This window comes from Lissotriton vulgaris, chromosome 1_2 (assembly GCF_964263255.1).
Source record: "Lissotriton vulgaris chromosome 1_2, aLisVul1.2, whole genome shotgun sequence".
Taxonomy (NCBI): Eukaryota; Metazoa; Chordata; class Amphibia; order Caudata; family Salamandridae; genus Lissotriton; species Lissotriton vulgaris.
Window position 1 is genome coordinate 317,567,776 of NC_141686.1, and position 16,870 is coordinate 317,584,645.

Here is a 16,870-nt window from a genome sequence, read left to right on the forward strand (position 1 = left end):
CCTCACATCTCAAACGTCTCTCCTACCTCACATCTCAAACGTCTCTCCTACCTCACATCTCAAACGTCTCTCCTACCTCACATCTCAAAAGTCTCTCCTACCTCACATCTCCTACCTCACGTCTCAAACGTCTCTCCTAACTCACGTCTCAAACGTCTTTCCTACCTCACATCTCAAACATCTCTCCTAGCTCACATCTCAAACGTCTCTCCTACCTCACATCTCCTACCTCACGTCTCAAACGTCTCTCCTAACTCACGTCTCAAGCGTCTCTCCTACCTCACGTCTCAAACGTCTCTCCTACCTCACCTCTCAAACGTCTCTCCTAACTCACCTCTCAAACGTCTCTCCTACCTCACGTCTCAAACGTCTCTCCTACCTCACATCTCCTACCTCACGTCTCAAACGTCTCTCCTACCTCACATCTCCTACCTCACGTCTTAAACGTCTCTCCTACCTCACGTCTCAAATGTCTCTCCTACCTCACCTCTCAAATGTCTCTCCTACCTCACGTCTCAAACATCTCTGCTACCTCACGTCTCAAACGTCTCTCCTACCTCACATCTCAAGCGTCTCTCCTACCTCACGTCTCAACCGTCTCTCCTACCTCACATCTCAAACGTCTCTCCTACCTCACATATAAAACGTCTCTTCTCACGTCTCAAACGTCTCGCCTACCTCACGTCTCAAACGTCTCTCCTACCTCACGTCTCAACCGTCTCTCCTACCTCACGTCTCAATCGTCTCTCCTACCTCACGTCTCAAACGTCTCTTACCTCACGTCTCAAACGTCTCTCCTACCTCACGTCTCGAACGTCTCTCCTACCTCACGTCTCAAACGTCTCTCCTACCTCACATCTCAAATGTCTCTCCTACCTCACATCTCCTACCTCACGTCTCAAACGTCTCTCCTACCTCACGTCTCAAACGTTTCTCCTACCTCACATCTCAAGCGTCTCTCCTACCTCACACCTCAAACGTCTCTCCTACCTCACACCTCAAACGTCTCTCCTACCTCACACCTCAAACGCCTCTCCTACCTCACACCTCAAACGTCTCTCCTACCTCACGTCTCAAACGTCTCTCCTACCTCACGTCTCAAACGTCTCTCCTACCTCACGTCTCAAACGTCTCTCCTACCTCACGTCTCAAACGTCTCTCCTACCTCACATCTCAAATGTCTCTCCTACCTCACATCTCCTACCTCACGTCTCAAACGTCTCTCCTACCTCACGTTTCTCCTACCTCACATCTCAAGCGTCTCTCCTACCTCACACCTCAAACGTCTCTCCTACCTCACACCTCAAACGTCTCTCCTACCTCACACCTTAAACGCCTCTCCTACCTCACGTCTCAAACGTCTCTCCTACCTCACGTCTCAAACGTCTCTCCTACCTCACGTCTCAAACGTCTCTCCTACCTCACATCTCAAATGTCTCTCCTACCTCACATCTCCTACCTCACGTCTCAAACGTCTCTCCTACCTCACGTCTCAAACGTTTCTCCTACCTCACATCTCAAGCGTCTCTCCTACCTCACACCTCAAACGTCTCTCCTACCTCACACCTCAAACGTCTCTCCTACCTCACACCTCAAACGCCTCTCCTACCTCACACCTCAAACGTCTCTCCTACCTCACGTCTCAAACGTCTCTCCTACCTCACGTCTCAAACGTCTCTCCTACCTCACGTCTCAAACGTCTCTCCTACCTCACGTCTCAAGCGTCTCTCCTACCTCACGTCTCAAACGTCTCTCCTACCTCACATCTCAAACGTCTCTCCTGCCTCACATCTCAAACGTCTCTCCTACCTCACATCTCAAACGTCTCTCCTACCTCACATCTCAAACGTCTCTCCTACCTCACATCTCAAACGTCTCTCCCACCTCACATCTCAAAAGTCTCTCCTACCTCACGTCTCAAACGTCTCTCCTAACTCACGTCTCAAACGTCTCTTCTACTTCACATCTCAAACATCTCTCCTAGCTCACATCTCAAACGTCTCTCCTACCTCACATCTCCTACCTCACGTCTCAAACGTCTCACCTAACTCACGTCTCAAGCATCTCTCCTACCTCACGTCTCAAACGTCTCTCCTACCTCACCTCTCAAACGTCTCTCCTAACTCACCTCTCAAACGTCTCTCCTAACTCGCCTCTCAAACGTCTCTCCTAACTCACCTCTCAAACGTCTCTCCTACCTCACGTCTCCTACCTCACGTCTCAAACATCTCTCCTAACTCACATCTCAAACGTCTCTCCTACCTCAAATCTCAAACGTCTCTCCTACTTCACATCTCAAACATCTCTCCTACCTCACATCTCAAACGTCTCTCCTACCTCACATCTCAAACGTCTCTCCTACCTCACATCTCCTACCTCACGTCTTAAACGTCTCTCCTAACTCACGTCTCAAGCGTCTCTCCTACCTCACGTCTCAAGCGTCTCTCCTACCTCACGTCTCAAACGTCTCTCCTAACTCACATCTCAAACGTCTCTCCTACCTCACATCTCAAACGTCTCTCCTACCTCACATCTCCTACCTCACATCTCAAACGTCTCTCCTACCTCACATTCAAACGTCTCTCCTACCTCACATCTCAAACGTCTCTCCTACCTCACATCTCAAACGTCTCTCCTACCTCACATCTCCTACCTCATGTCTTAAACGTCTCTCCTAACTCACGTCTCAAGCGTCTCTCCTACCTCACGTCTCAAGCGTCTCTCTTACCTCACGTCTCAAGCGTCTCTCTTACCTCACGTCTCAAAACGTCTCTCCTAACTCACATCTCAAACATCTCTCCTACCTCACATCTCAAACGTCTCTCCTACCTCACATCTCCTACCTCACATCTCAAATGTCTCTCCTACCTCACATCTCAAACGTCTCTCCTACCTCACATCTCAAAAGTCTCTCCTACCTCACATCTCCTACCTCACGTCTCAAACGTCTCTCCTAACTCACGTCTCAAACGGCTCTCCTACCTCACATCTCAAACGTCTCTCCTACCTCACATCTCCTACCTCACGTCTCAAACGTCTCTCCTAACTCACGTCTCAAGCGTCTCTCCTACCTCACGTCTCAAACGTCTCTCCTACCTCACGTCTCAAACGTCTCTCCTACCTCACGTCTCAAACGTCTCTCCTACCTCACGTCTCAAACGTCTCTCCTACCTCACATCTCCTACCTCACGTCTCAAACGTCTCTCCTAACTCACATCTCAAACGTCTCTCCTACCTCAAATCTCAAACGTCTCTCCTACTTCACATCTCAAACATCTCTCCTACCTCACATCTCAAACGTCTCTCCTACCTCACATCTCCTACCTCACGTCTTAAACGTCTCTCCTAACTCACGTCTCAAGCGTCTCTCCTACCTCACGTCTCAAGCGTCTCTCCTACCTCACGTCTCAAGCGTCTCTCCTACCTCACGTCTCAAACGTCTCTCCTAACTCACATCTCAAACATCTTCCCTACCTCACATCTCAAACGTCTCTCCTACCTCACATCTCCTACCTCACATCTCAAACATCTCTCCTACCTCACATCTTAAACGTCTCTCCTACCTCACATCTCAAACGTCTCTCCTAACTCACGTCTCAAACGTCACTCCTACCTCACATCTGAAACGTCACTCCTACCTCACATCTGAAACGTCTCTCCTACCTCATATCTGAAACGTCTCTCCTACCTCATATCTGAAACGTCTCTCCTACCTCATATCTCTTGCACACTCTCTCTGCAGATACTACCTCGATCATGTCCCTCCTGTTCTCTTGACTTTGTCCCTCTGCTGCTCTCCTCCATCCCTCCTCCATCTCTATTGTCGCCTCTTGGGTCCCTTTGAAGCTTTGGGACATCTCTCGTGCATGTCTCATCCCCTCTACATCTCTCATTTCTACTCATGTTTCCTCAATTCACTCTTTCCCCTCACTACTCTGCTTCTACTTTGCATCGGTCATATCCCCTCTTGTGCCTTCAATTCTCCCTTCTTGCTTTGCATCTGTCATGTCCCCTCAAGTGCCCTCAATTCTCTCTTCGTGCTTTGCTTCGGTCCTATCCCCTCATGTTTCCTCAATTCTCCCTTCTTGTTTGGCATCTGTCATATTCCCTCACGTTTCCTCAAATTTCTCTGCTACTTACTTCTCTCCTCTTGCTTTTTATTGGTCATCCCCTCATGTTCCCTCAATTTTCTCTTCTTGGTTTGCATCTGTCAAATACCATCATGTTTCCTCAATTCTTTCTCTCCCCTCACTTCTCTTCTCTTATTTTGCTCTGGTCATGTCTCCTCACATCCTTGTCATTTCTTTCTTGCTCTGTCTTGTGCAGCTGCTTCCTCCCATCACTCACGCCCTCACCTATACACCCCACGAGTCTTCTGTCGCCTCATGTCTATCCTGGCCTCCCTAGCCTTTCCCTGACCCCTTCTATCACTCCTGTTCTTTTCATGTTCAACCTGTTCCTTACATGCTTTTCCTTTTTCCTTGCATCTTGCCTGCCCCCTCAATGACTTCTCCACCTCTTTTCATGTTCTTTCCCCCCTACATACCTCTCCTGTTCCCTCCACAAGTCTCCTGTCCAATCGTACAGCTACAACCCCTGCATGGCTCTCTTGTCCCTTCCTTCATCCTCCCCCTTCTTTCTCCTATCAAGTCCCCCCAAGTTGCTCCTGACCCCCAACATCACGCTACACTTTTCCTGCCCCTTCCATAGCTCCAATCTGGCTCTCCTGTCCCCTCTGTGCCTCTCCTGTCCCCTCTGTGCCTCTCCTGTCCCCTCTGTACCTCTCCTGTCCCCTCTGTACCTCTCCTGTCCCCTCTGTACCTCTCCTGTCTCCTCTGTGCCCCTCCTGTCCCCTCTGTGCCTCTCCTGTCCCCTCTGTGCCCCTCCTGTCCCCTCCGGTTCTCTCCTGTCCCCTCTGTTTCTTTCCTGTCTCCTGGTGTCACTCGTGCCCCCCCTGGCTTTCCTGCCACCATGGAACTTCTACCTGCTTGCTCCCCTCCCATTTTCTTTTTGTCTTTTTGGAATGCCCTTTGCATGTCTGTGTCCTGCATGGTTCAATGACAACCATGAGTGGGTCGCATGTCCACACACCTGCATGTTCGTCATGATGAAAAGGATGCCTCCAATCGCCAGCAACGAGAGGGCAGGGAACAGGAGCCAAGCGGAAGCTGGAGAAGGAGAAAGAGGAACAGGTTACCTGGGATAGCGCCTTAAACACAGAGTCAAGAATATAGTGCCCAGTGTGTAGACACGATCACCATAAGTATGCACCATTCTAATAAACTATATGTAACTTCCAGAGGAGGCACGCAAACCATGACATGGCAGCTGTGACACACCTGGCCATAGGACACGCTGCGTGTGAAGACACGTGTAACTGTATGGCACATCATGAGAAGACTTAAGGATGTATATTGCACATAGTAAAATGCGCAGCTGTGCTGCAAACTACAAAACATGCTAAACTGTAGCTACGTAAAGACACACCTGAACTGCACACAAAGTCTTTATGACTCGCTGGGTTGCATTTGTACAGGATTGGTCTTGCCTTATGCCTGTGGCAGGGATGATCCAGAGGGTACTGGGCTTGTAGCTGCTGTCTCCCTACTTCCTGTGGGGGGCGGTAGGGTTTGTTTCCTCCAGTCCTGGTCTCAATTCATAGGCCTGGGCGTAGTTAGCGGAGCTTTGCTATGTGGAACTCCGCGAAGTTACAAAAAAACTCTGCGAAGTTCCGCGAGTGGCGGAGTGCAGTGCGCACTGCAGTTTGTGCTGGTATTTCTGCCGCTCGGGTAGAAGTTCTACCCAAGCTGCAGCTCGCGAACTTACTGTTCTCGATCGCGAGCTGGAAAAAAACTCCGCTGCACAGATCAATGCAGTTTTCTGCACTTCGCAAGCTCCACAGAGTGCGGAGTGCAGAAAACTCCGCGAACGGAGCGAAGTTCACTACCCAGGCCTAGTCTCAATTTAGGATGCATACGTGTGTGGTTGGGGGCCTGGGAGGGGGAGAAGAGAGGGAGGGGGTCTCCGGGTCTGTGGCCTGGGGGTGGTCAGCTGGAGGTGATTTGGTTGGCCTTTCTTCACTTTTCCACTCGGCTGAGGGGCGTGGTCTTTTTTTGTTTGGCATACTGAACCTGCCAGTGATTGGGGGACAGCGAGGATCCTCTGCTTGCCAGTTGTGGCCCTCGCTGTAAGGGCTCCGCTTGCTGCATAAGGGGGTGCCAGCTAGTTTGGCTCCAACTCTGCACACTTCTAGACGCTAGACTACTGAGGAGTCTTTCTTGTGGCCCTGGTGTTCCTTTGGCTAGTGGTGTCAGGGTGTTGGTTTGTACCCTCCATCTTCCTCTGCTTTCTTTGATTTGACGAGGTTTCTGTAAGCCGGTGCTCCTTTGGGGTCGAGAGATGCCGCCCTGAGGCCTCGATGGGCTGCTACTGAGGCTTTTGGAGGCTCTTGGTGCACTCTGCCAGATGCGGAAGGTTTGATGGGTCATTGGTTCAAATGTTTGTAGAATGCTGTTCCTTCTCCTAGGGCCCTTTCCCTTCTTGGGATCTATCTTTGTTCTTAGAGGCATTGACGGATGCTCCGTTTGAGCCCCTGGTCTCCACCGATATCAGGATGTTGCCCCTTTCAGCCTTCTTTATGTTTGCGGTTTCTTCGGCTAGGCATCTGTGTGAGCTGGGAGCTTTGTCGTTCGAGCATCCTTGTTTGTTGGGTTTTTGATGATGGAACGTTTTGTGGCCTCTAGATTCCTTTTCCTTTTAAAAAATATATTTTTATTGTTTTTATACACTTACAACACATGACAAGTAACATGTATTCCTCATCGCATGTGTACATACAGGGGTGACAGCCCATGTGGCTTAGCTGCTGGTTGTACAGTTTACTCGTAGAGCACATAAGCTTGAACGTCCCTGCATCTCGGATCATTCCTTCGTCCTGAGGCTGATTCCCAGTTTCAGAAGGAACAGGAGCTGTTGTGCCCTCCTTTTTCGGGTCTCATTCTTCTAGGAACTGAATGTGGCTCTATTGTCTGGATGTCAGGAGGTCTCTTTTTATTTCTTTGGCTGGGACAGCTCTCACCAGGCTTTCAGATTCCCTCTTTGGGATTTTTGACCCTGTGTCTAAAGGTTAGAAGCCTTCCACTCCCTCTGTGAGTCTGTGGGTTCTGCCATAGCTTTCTCTGACCTACAAGGTTTCCGGTCAGGTTTCTCCTTTAGGGGTTCAGGGCCGATCTATCAGATCGATGTGTACCTCATGGACTGAGAGGGCTTCCATCCCTGGGATCCGCACGGACGCCACCTGGCCACCCCCACTGTCTTTGCCTCTCATTATCAGCTTGTTCAAGAGCTTGACCTGCTTGGGGTGTTTGGGTTGCTGCTGTTGGCCACTATGTTGTCTTTTTGCTGCTTCATTACTTTGTCATTTATGTTTCATATACATGAGTTTGTGCATCACCTTTCTGCTTGTCCTGTTTGGTTTTGTACATCTCAATTTTGTAACGAAGGGAAGTGATGGAGGGACGAAGAGGTAATGTTTCAATTACTTAATGGTAAATGCATTACTCGGAGTCGTCTTCCCCCGCTTCTATTCATGACATGCCTTCCAGGTTGTCCAGGCCAACCAAACAGGCGTGTGTCGGTTTACGTGGTATATACAGGACGACTGGAGGGAGAAGGGTCTTTTCATTTCATGAAAGACCACGTGGTATGGGTGTCTGGTGAGGCAGGATTGCCTCAATGTCGTAATGAATAGAGGCGAAGGAGACGACTCGGAGAAATGCAATTACTGGTAAATAATTGAAGCAGAACCGTGCCAGAAACCAAACAAACAACTAACTGTAGTACACACTAGACAGAGGCACAAACATATTTACTCAGTGCTAAATAAGTATGCAAACAACTCTGCTAGGGGGTGGAAAGGAAACATACCTAGTGTGTACTGATCACTGACACAACTGCATCCATCAAACATAATGATAATTAGTACATACTCCAACAAACAATTTGATTGTACTTTGCGCCAATAGGTACACGAGCCTCTGGCACATTAAGCAATTCTTTGGCACGCTGAAGAAGGCCACTGGTCTTTCCAACAACTGACAAAGACCTAACCCACTCTCTCAGACTTCATAAACAAACTCAAACAACTTTCCTAAAATACACACATTAATAAGGGGGCTTCATCCAAAGATACTACAAACACACCACAAACACACCCACCACAACAAAGGTGTATTTACCGGCAGTGGAGAAGGCAATCAGAAGTGTGGCCACTGTGTATAGAAATCTGAAACGACAAACAAACACAGGTTATACTATTGCTGCGGAGAAGAGAACTCAAGCGTGTGGCATGCAGTGATCCTGGAAGATGAACACAGTTTAAATATATATGTTACAGAAACACAGAAAGCTACAGAGGTGACATCTCACGTGCAAGTCTCAATCGAACAGGCAGTGAAGTTCATCACCTCCTGCGCTCACCTACTACTGTCAATGCACAATCGGGCTCACACTCGCCGGGCCGGACAGTACATATACAGGGAGGCTCCCAACTCATACATCACGATAAGAGCCGTAGAGCTGATGCCCAGAGAACAACATAAAAACAATTCTACAGTTGATATTACTGTATGTAAATGTATGTATGTAAATGTATTGCGATTTATATAGCGCACGTATCACCCGCAGGCATCAAGGCGCTTGCCTTGGGAACCCGTCCTGGTATTCCCCTGTGAGCTAACCCCAGCAGGGTATCCACAAGGTGAAAGCCAGGCATCCCGCCGCGAGGGGCCGTAGTGGAGGTTAAGCAAGCTATTGCCCAGAGTCGCAGAGTGTGAACCCATGAGTCGAGGAGGCACCGGAACGAGAATTATCGAGTCCGTGGAATTTTTGAGCCCAAGACCCACCGAGGCGGGGAATTGAACCCTGGTCCAGAACCGATCTCAGCTTCTGGGTCTGCCGCCTCTAACCCCTGAGCCACACTTCTTCACTGAAGCGGGCTACGTCTAAATACATCCCAAACTGTCTACCTGCAGAAGGGTCACCAGTAGGGGTTATCGGTCAAGTTTAGCCACAGAATCCTTCTAACCCAGACTCCCTCATACCACCCTCAGACCTTGCCATTAGAAGTCATCTAACATGGGGCATGAGATGACACTCTAACCATACCCGAGAGAGGGAATGAGATCCCACAGTCTGACCTTACTAGACACGAGGCATGAGATGACACTCTAACCATACCAGAGCGAGGGAATGGGATCCCAGTCTGACCTTACGAGACACGAGGCATGAGATGACACTCTAACCATACCAGAGAGAGGGAATGAGATCCCACAGTCTGACGTTACGAGACACGAAGCATGAGATGACACTCTAACCATACCTGAGAGAGGGAATGAGATCCCACAGTCTAACCTTACGAGACACGGGGCATGAGATGACACTCTAACCATACCAGAGAGAGGGAATGAGATCCCACAGTCTGACCTTACGAGACATGGGGCATGAGATGACACTCTAACCATACCAGAAAGAGGGAATGAGATCCCACAGTCTGACCTTACTAGACACGAGGCATGAGATGACACTGTAACCATACCAGAGAGAGGGAATGAGATCCCACAGTCTGACCTTACGAGACATGGGGCATGAGATGACACTAACCATACCAGAGAGAGGGAATGAGATCCCACAGTCTGACCTTACGAGACATGGGGCATGAGATGACACTCTAACCATACCAGAGAGAGGGAATGGGATCCCACAGTCTGACCTTACGAGACACGGGGCATGAGATGACACTCTAACCATACCTGAGAAAGGGAATGGGATCCCACAGTCTGACCTTACTAGACATGAGGCATGAGATGACACTCTAACCATACCAGAGCGAGGGAATGGGATCCCAGTCTGACCTTACGAGACACGAGGCATGAGATGACACTCTAACCATACCCGAGAGAGGGAATGAGATCCCAGAGTCTGACCTTACAAGACATGGGGCATGAGATGACACTCTAACCATACCCGAGAGAGGGAATGAGATCCCACAGTCTGACCTTACGAGACATGAGGCATGAGATGACACTCTAACCATACCTGAGAGAGGGAAGGAGATCCCACAGTCTGACCTTACGAGACATGGGGCATGAGATGACACTCTAACCATACCTGAGAGAGGGAATGAGATCCCACAGTCTGATCTTACGAGACATGGGGCATGAGATGACACTCTAACCATACCAGAGAGAGGGAATGAGATCCCACAGTCTGACCTTACTAGACACGAGGCATGAGATGACACTGTAACCATACCTGAGAGAGGGAATGAGATCCCACAGTCTGACCTTACGAGACATGGGGCATGAGATGACACTCTAACCATACCTGAGAGAGATTCTCTTTCGCTCCTGCGCTGAGAGGTCGCTCCACAGCCTGCTTGCAGCCTGACTGCCGAGACCTGGTACAGTAGAGATTGTGCCTTCCACCCTAAAGTTGCTTTTTGTGCCTCTGCCCTGAGCGCTGCTTCGCTGTATTTCCGCTGCTCTCTCAGGCACTTTACACGCGATTACCCCCGGCGCTTTGCTCTGCCTTCCCCCCCGCTGCCATTTTGTTTGTTTTGCTGGTGTCCTCGTCCTCGTGAGCCCGCCCCGCCTCCCAGCTGAGCCGCCCTCCCACTGTCCTTATACAGCGCTCCCATACCTGGAAGCGCTGTGATTCTCTTTCGCTCCTGCGCTGAGAGGTCGCTCCACAGCCTGCTTGCAGCCTGACTGCCGAGACCTGGTACAGTAGAGATTGTGCCTTTCACCCTAAAGTTGCTTTTTGTGCCTCTGCCCTGAGCGCTGCTTCGCTGTATTTCCGCTGCTCTCTCAGGCACTTTACACGCGATTACCCCCGGCGCTTTGCTCTGCCCTCCCCCCCCCCGCTGCCATTTTGTTCGTTTTGCTGGTGTCCTCGTCCTCGTGAGCCCGCCCCGCCTCCCAGCTGAGCCGCCCTCCCACTGTCCTTATACAGCGCTCCCATACCTGGAAGCGCTGTGATTCTCTTTCGCTCCTGCGCTGAGAGGTCGCTCCACAGCCTGCTTGCAGCCTGACTGCCGAGACCTGGTACAGTAGAGATTGTGCCTTCCACCCTAAAGTTGCTTTTTGTGCCTCTGCCCTGAGCGCTGCTTCGCTGTATTTCCGCTGCTCTCTCAGGCACTTTACACGCGATTACCCCCGGCGCTTTGCTCTGCCCTCCCCCCGCTGCCATTTTGTTTGTTTTGCTGGTGTCCTCGTCCTCGTGAGCCCGCCCCGCCTCCCAGCTGAGCCGCCCTCCCACTGTCCTTATACAGCGCTCCCATACCTGGAAGCGCTGTGATTCTCTTTCGCTCCTGCGCTGAGAGGTCGCTCCACAGCCTGCTTGCAGCCTGACTGCCGAGACCTGGTACAGTAGAGATTGTGCCTTCCACCCTAAAGTTGCTTTTTGTGCCTCTGCCCTGAGCGCTGCTTCGCTGTATTTCCGCTGCTCTCTCAGGCACTTTACACGCGATTACCCCCGGCGCTTTGCTCTGCCCTCCCCCCCGTTGCCATTTTGTTTGTTTTGCTGGTGTCCTCGTCCTCGTGAGCCCGCCCCGCCTCCCAGCTGAGCCGCCCTCCCACTGTCCTTATACAGCGCTCCCATACCTGGAAGCGCTGTGATTCTCTTTCGCTCCTGCGCTGAGAGGTCGCTCCACAGCCTGCTTGCAGCCTGACTGCCGAGACCTGGTACAGTAGAGATTGTGCCTTCCCCCCTAAAGTTGCTTTTTGTGCCTCTGCCCTGAGCGCTGCTTCGCTGTATTTCCGCTGCTCTCTCAGGCACTTTACACGCGATTACCCCCGGCGCTTTGCTCTGCCCTCCCCCCCCGCTGCCATTTTGTTTGTTTTGCTGGTGTCCTCGTCCTCGTGAGCCCGCCCCGCCTCCCAGCTGAGCCGCCCTCCCACTGTCCTTATACAGCGCTCCCATACCTGGAAGCGCTGTGATTCTCTTTCGCTCCTGCGCTGAGAGGTCGCTCCACAGCCTGCTTGCAGCCTGACTGCCGAGACCTGGTACAGTAGAGATTGTGCCTTCCACCCTAAAGTTGCTTTTTGTGCCTCTGCCCTGAGCGCTGCTTCGCTGTATTTCCGCTGCTCTCTCAGGCACTTTACACGCGATTACCCCCGGCGCTTTGCTCTGCCCTCCCCCCGCTGCCATTTTGTTTGTTTTGCTGGTGTCCTCGTCCTCGTGAGCCCGCCCCGCCTCCCAGCTGAGCCGCCCTCGCCCCTCCCCCTCCACCATCCATATATGACAGTTCTTCCTGCGTGCAGCGTTCACGCGCAGCGATCGCGCCCAATCCGCGCCGAAGGTGCGCCAAAGGTAAGCCCGTCTACGCCCGTCCGCGCCTGGACCGCGCCCAGCGCCAGACCCCCTGTCCCTCGCACTGCCCAGCCATCCCGCATTACCTACGATGCCGCCACCCTCCTAGCCCTTAACCCCGGTCGAGCCCCCAACTGCGTCCAAGCCGCTCCTGGACACACCCATGGACCTTTCTCTTGCTACTCCTGCAAATTCATCGGCACCAACAACATCTCCGCTACGACCACACCACAGATTCCCGACCCCAACCACCTACAATGCATCCTTCTCAACACCCGCTCGGTCCACAGACATGCCATTGACCTCTGGAATCTACTAGACACCATCTCTCCAGACGTCGCCTTCCTTACAGAAACATGGATGAACGCTTCCTCCGCCCCAGACATCACCATTGCCATCCCTGAAGACTATAAGATCACACGCAAGGACCGTACCGGCCACACAGGAGGAGGAATCGCTATTGTCCATAAGAAATCCATCCACATCTCAACCAGCTCTGACGCCAACCACGCCAACTCTGAACACCTTCACTTCCAGATCCACATCGACCCCAAGACCACACTCAGAGGCACCCTCCTTTACAGACCACCAGGACCCCGCGCAAAATTCAGTGAAGACATCACAGACTTCATCACTCCACACGCGCTCCCCTCCAAAGATTACATCCTTCTGGGAGACCTCAACTTTCACCTTGAAAAGAACAACGACCGCAACACCACCACCCTCTTGGACAACCTCGCCAACCTCGGACTTAAACATCTGGTCACTTCCCCCACCCACATCGCAGGTCACACACTCGACCCCATCTTCACCTCCAGCAATCATGTCTCCTTCAGCCACACTACGGATCTCCTCTGGACTGACCACAGCTGCGTTCACTTCACCTACAACAAGCCGAAACCCACCAACCACCTCCAACCAACTCTGCAAAGAAACTGGAACAAAATCACCATCGACCAGATCTCCTCATCGCTCCTTCTAAACACCCCAGCCCACTCTTCTAACCCAGACCAAGCCGCCGCCAACTTCACCCTATGGTTATCCAACACCGCCGACATCCTAGCACCACTGAAAAAACGTCAACGCAAACCGGGCAGCAAGAAGGCCTCATGGTTCAACGATGATCTTAAGAAGTCCAAGAAACTCTGCCGCTCCCTTGAAAAGGCCTGGAAAAAAGACCCTACCACTAGCACTAAGGACGCCATCAAAAACGCCACCCGCACACACCACCAACTAATCCGAAAGGCCAAGAAAACAGCATTCAAGGATCGACTAGACAACAACGCCCACAACAGCAAGGAACTTTTCAACATCGTCAAGGAATTTACCAACCCCTCGGCCAACTCCAACGACATCACCCCTTCTCAAGCCCTCTGCGACTCCCTGGCTTTATTCTTCCACAACAAAATTGCAGACATCCACAACAGCTTCGACAACCAACCCGGAGACCAACCCACCCAACCATATGCTGAACATTCTCCCCCCTTGAACACTCTCAACGACTGGAACCCAATCTCCACTGAGGACACCATCCGCCTGATGAACTCTATCCACTCAGGATCCCCCACTGACCCATGTCCTCACCACATCTTCAACAAAGCAGACTCCGTCATAGCACCTCACCTCCGAGACGTCATCAACTGCTCCTTCAACTCCGCCACCTTCCCGGAAAGCTGGAAACACGCTGAACTCACCGCCCTTCTGAAAAAACCCACAGCGGACCCCACCGAACTCAAAAATTACCGCCCCATATCGCTCCTTCCTTTCCCAGCCAAAGTCATCGAGAAAGCTGTCAACAACCAACTCGCCGCTTTCCTCGAAGCCAACAAATCCCTCGACTCCTCACAATCTGGCTTCCGAGCAAAACACAGCACTGAGACCGCCCTCATCGCAGCAACAGACGACATTCGAACTCTACTGGACAATGGAGACACAGTCGCCCTCATCCTCCTCGACCTCTCTGCAGCCTTCGACACAGTCTGCCACAGCACCCTTTTACAACGCCTCAGAAACATCGGAATACAAGGAAAAGCACTTGAATGGATCACCTCGTTCCTCACCGGAAGAACCCAGAGAGTCCGCCTTCCACCATTCAAATCCGAGGCCACTGAAGTCATCTGTGGCGTACCACAAGGATCCTCACTCAGTCCCACCCTCTTCAACGTATACATGAGCCCCCTTGCGGCCATCGCTCGCCAACACAACCTCAACATCATCTCCTACGCGGATGACACTCAACTGATCCTTTCTCTCACCAATGACCCCAGCACCGCCAAATCAAACCTACACGAAGGAATGAAAGAAGTCGCCGAATGGATGAAACAAAGCCGTCTGAAACTGAACTCAGATAAAACAGAAGTCCTCATCTTAGGTACATCCCCCTCTGCATGGGACGACTCTTGGTGGCCGGAAGCCCTTGGAAAAGCACCCATCCCGACAGACAAAGCACGGAACCTAGGCGTTATCCTGGACTCTTCACTCTCAATGAACAGACAAGTCAACGCCGTATCCTCATCCTGCTTCAACATTCTTCGCATGCTCAAAAAAACATTTCGCTGGATCCCCACCGAAACCAGAAAAACAGTCACCCATGCTCTGGTCACGAGCCGACTGGACTACGGAAACACCCTCTACGCAGGTACTACCGCTAAACTTCAGAAGAAACTCCAACGAATCCAAAATGCCTCAGCCAGGATCATTTTAGACATCCCGCGGAACGAACACATCTCTGGCCACCTGAAAGACCTCCACTGGCTACCCGTCAATAAGAGGATCACTTTCCGACTGCTAACCCACGCACACAAATCACTCTACGACATCGGACCAGAATGCCTCAACTCACGACTGTCCTTCTACACCCCCTCCCGCCAACTACGTTCTTCCAGCCAAGCCCTCGCCACTGTACCCCGCATCAACAAGACCACCATGGGAGGCAGATCCTTCTCATACCTGGCAGCTAAAACATGGAACTCACTCCCCACCTACCTTCGCCTTACCCAGAACCACCTAGCTTTTAGAAAGCAACTTAAAACGTGGATATTTGACAAGTAATCCTCCTCCCCTCCCTAAGCGCCTTGAAACCCTCTGGGTATGTAGTGCGCTATATAAATTCTCTGACTTGACTTGAATGAGATCCCACAGTCTGACCTTACGAGACATGGGGCATGAGATGACACTCTAACCATACCTGAGAGAGGGAAGGAGATCCCACAGTCTGACCTTACTAGACATGAGCATGAGATGACACTGTAACCATACCTGAGAGAGGGAATGAGATCCCCCAGTCTGACCTTACTAGACATGAGCATGAGATGACACTCTAACCATACCTGAGAGAGGGAATGAGATCCCCCAGTCTGACCTTACGAGACATGGGGCATGAGATGACACTCTAACCATACCTGAGAGAGGGAATGAGATCCCACAGTCTGACCTTACGAGACATGGGGCATGAGATGACACTCTAACCATACCTGAGAGAGGGAATGAGATCCCACAGTCTGACCTTACAAGACATGAGCATGAGATGACACTGTAACCATACCAGAGAGAGGGAATGAGATCCCCCAGTCTGACCTTATGAGACATGGGGCATGAGATGACACTGTAACCATACCAGAGAGAGGGAATGAGATCGCAGAGTCTGACCTTACTAGACACGAGGCATGAGATGACACTCTAACCATACCCGAGAGAGGGAATGAGATCCCACAGTCTGACCTTACGAGACACGAGGCATGAGATGACACTCCAACCATACCCGAGAGAGGGAATGAGATCCCACAGTCTGACCTTACTAGACACGAGGCATGAGATGACACTCTAACCATACCTGAGAGAGGGAATGAGATCCCACAGTCTGACCTTACTAGACACGAGGCATGAGATGACACTCTAACCATACCTGAGAGAGGGAATGAGATCCCACAGTCTGACCTTACTAGACACGAGGCATGAGATGACACTCTAACCATACCTGAGAGAGGGAATGAGATCCCCCAGTCTGACCTTACTAGACACGAGGCATGAGATGACACTCTAACCATACCTGAGAGAGGGAATGAGATCCCACAGTCTGACCTTACGAGACACGAGGCATGAGATGACACTCCAACCATACCCGAGAGAGGGAATGAGATCCCACAGTCTGACCTTACTAGACACGAGGCATGAGATGACACTCTAACCATACCTGAGAGAGGGAATGAGATCCCACAGTCTGACCTTACGAGACACGAGGCATGAGATGACACTCTAACCATACCCGAGAGAGGGAATGAGATCCCAGAGTCTGACCTTACGAGACATGGGGCATGAGATGACACTCTAACCATACCCGAGAGAGGGAATGAGATCCCAGAGTCTGACCTTATGAGACATGGGGCATGAGATGACACTCCAACCTTACTGGAGAGTAGAAATGGGATCACAAAGTCTGACCTTACGAGACATGGGGCATGAGATGACACACTCCAACCATACCTGGTAGCATGGACCAGCA

General features: G+C 51.3%; 1 protein-coding gene across 11 annotated transcripts in view; it reads right to left on the reverse strand.

Moving 5' to 3' along the window:
* Positions 1-16,870, reverse strand: part of SLC43A3 (solute carrier family 43 member 3) — a 468,756-nt gene that overhangs the window by 148,183 nt on the left and 303,703 nt on the right. For all 11 annotated transcript variants that reach the window (XM_086953361.1, XM_086953355.1, XM_086953354.1 and 8 more), the window contains 2 exons: positions 8,238-8,284; positions 5,092-5,168 (listed from right to left, as the gene is read on the reverse strand). In XM_086953361.1, the coding sequence (XP_086809487.1) occupies positions 5,092-5,168; positions 8,238-8,284 (124 nt within the window). The remainder of the gene's footprint in view (positions 1-5,091; positions 5,169-8,237; positions 8,285-16,870) is intronic.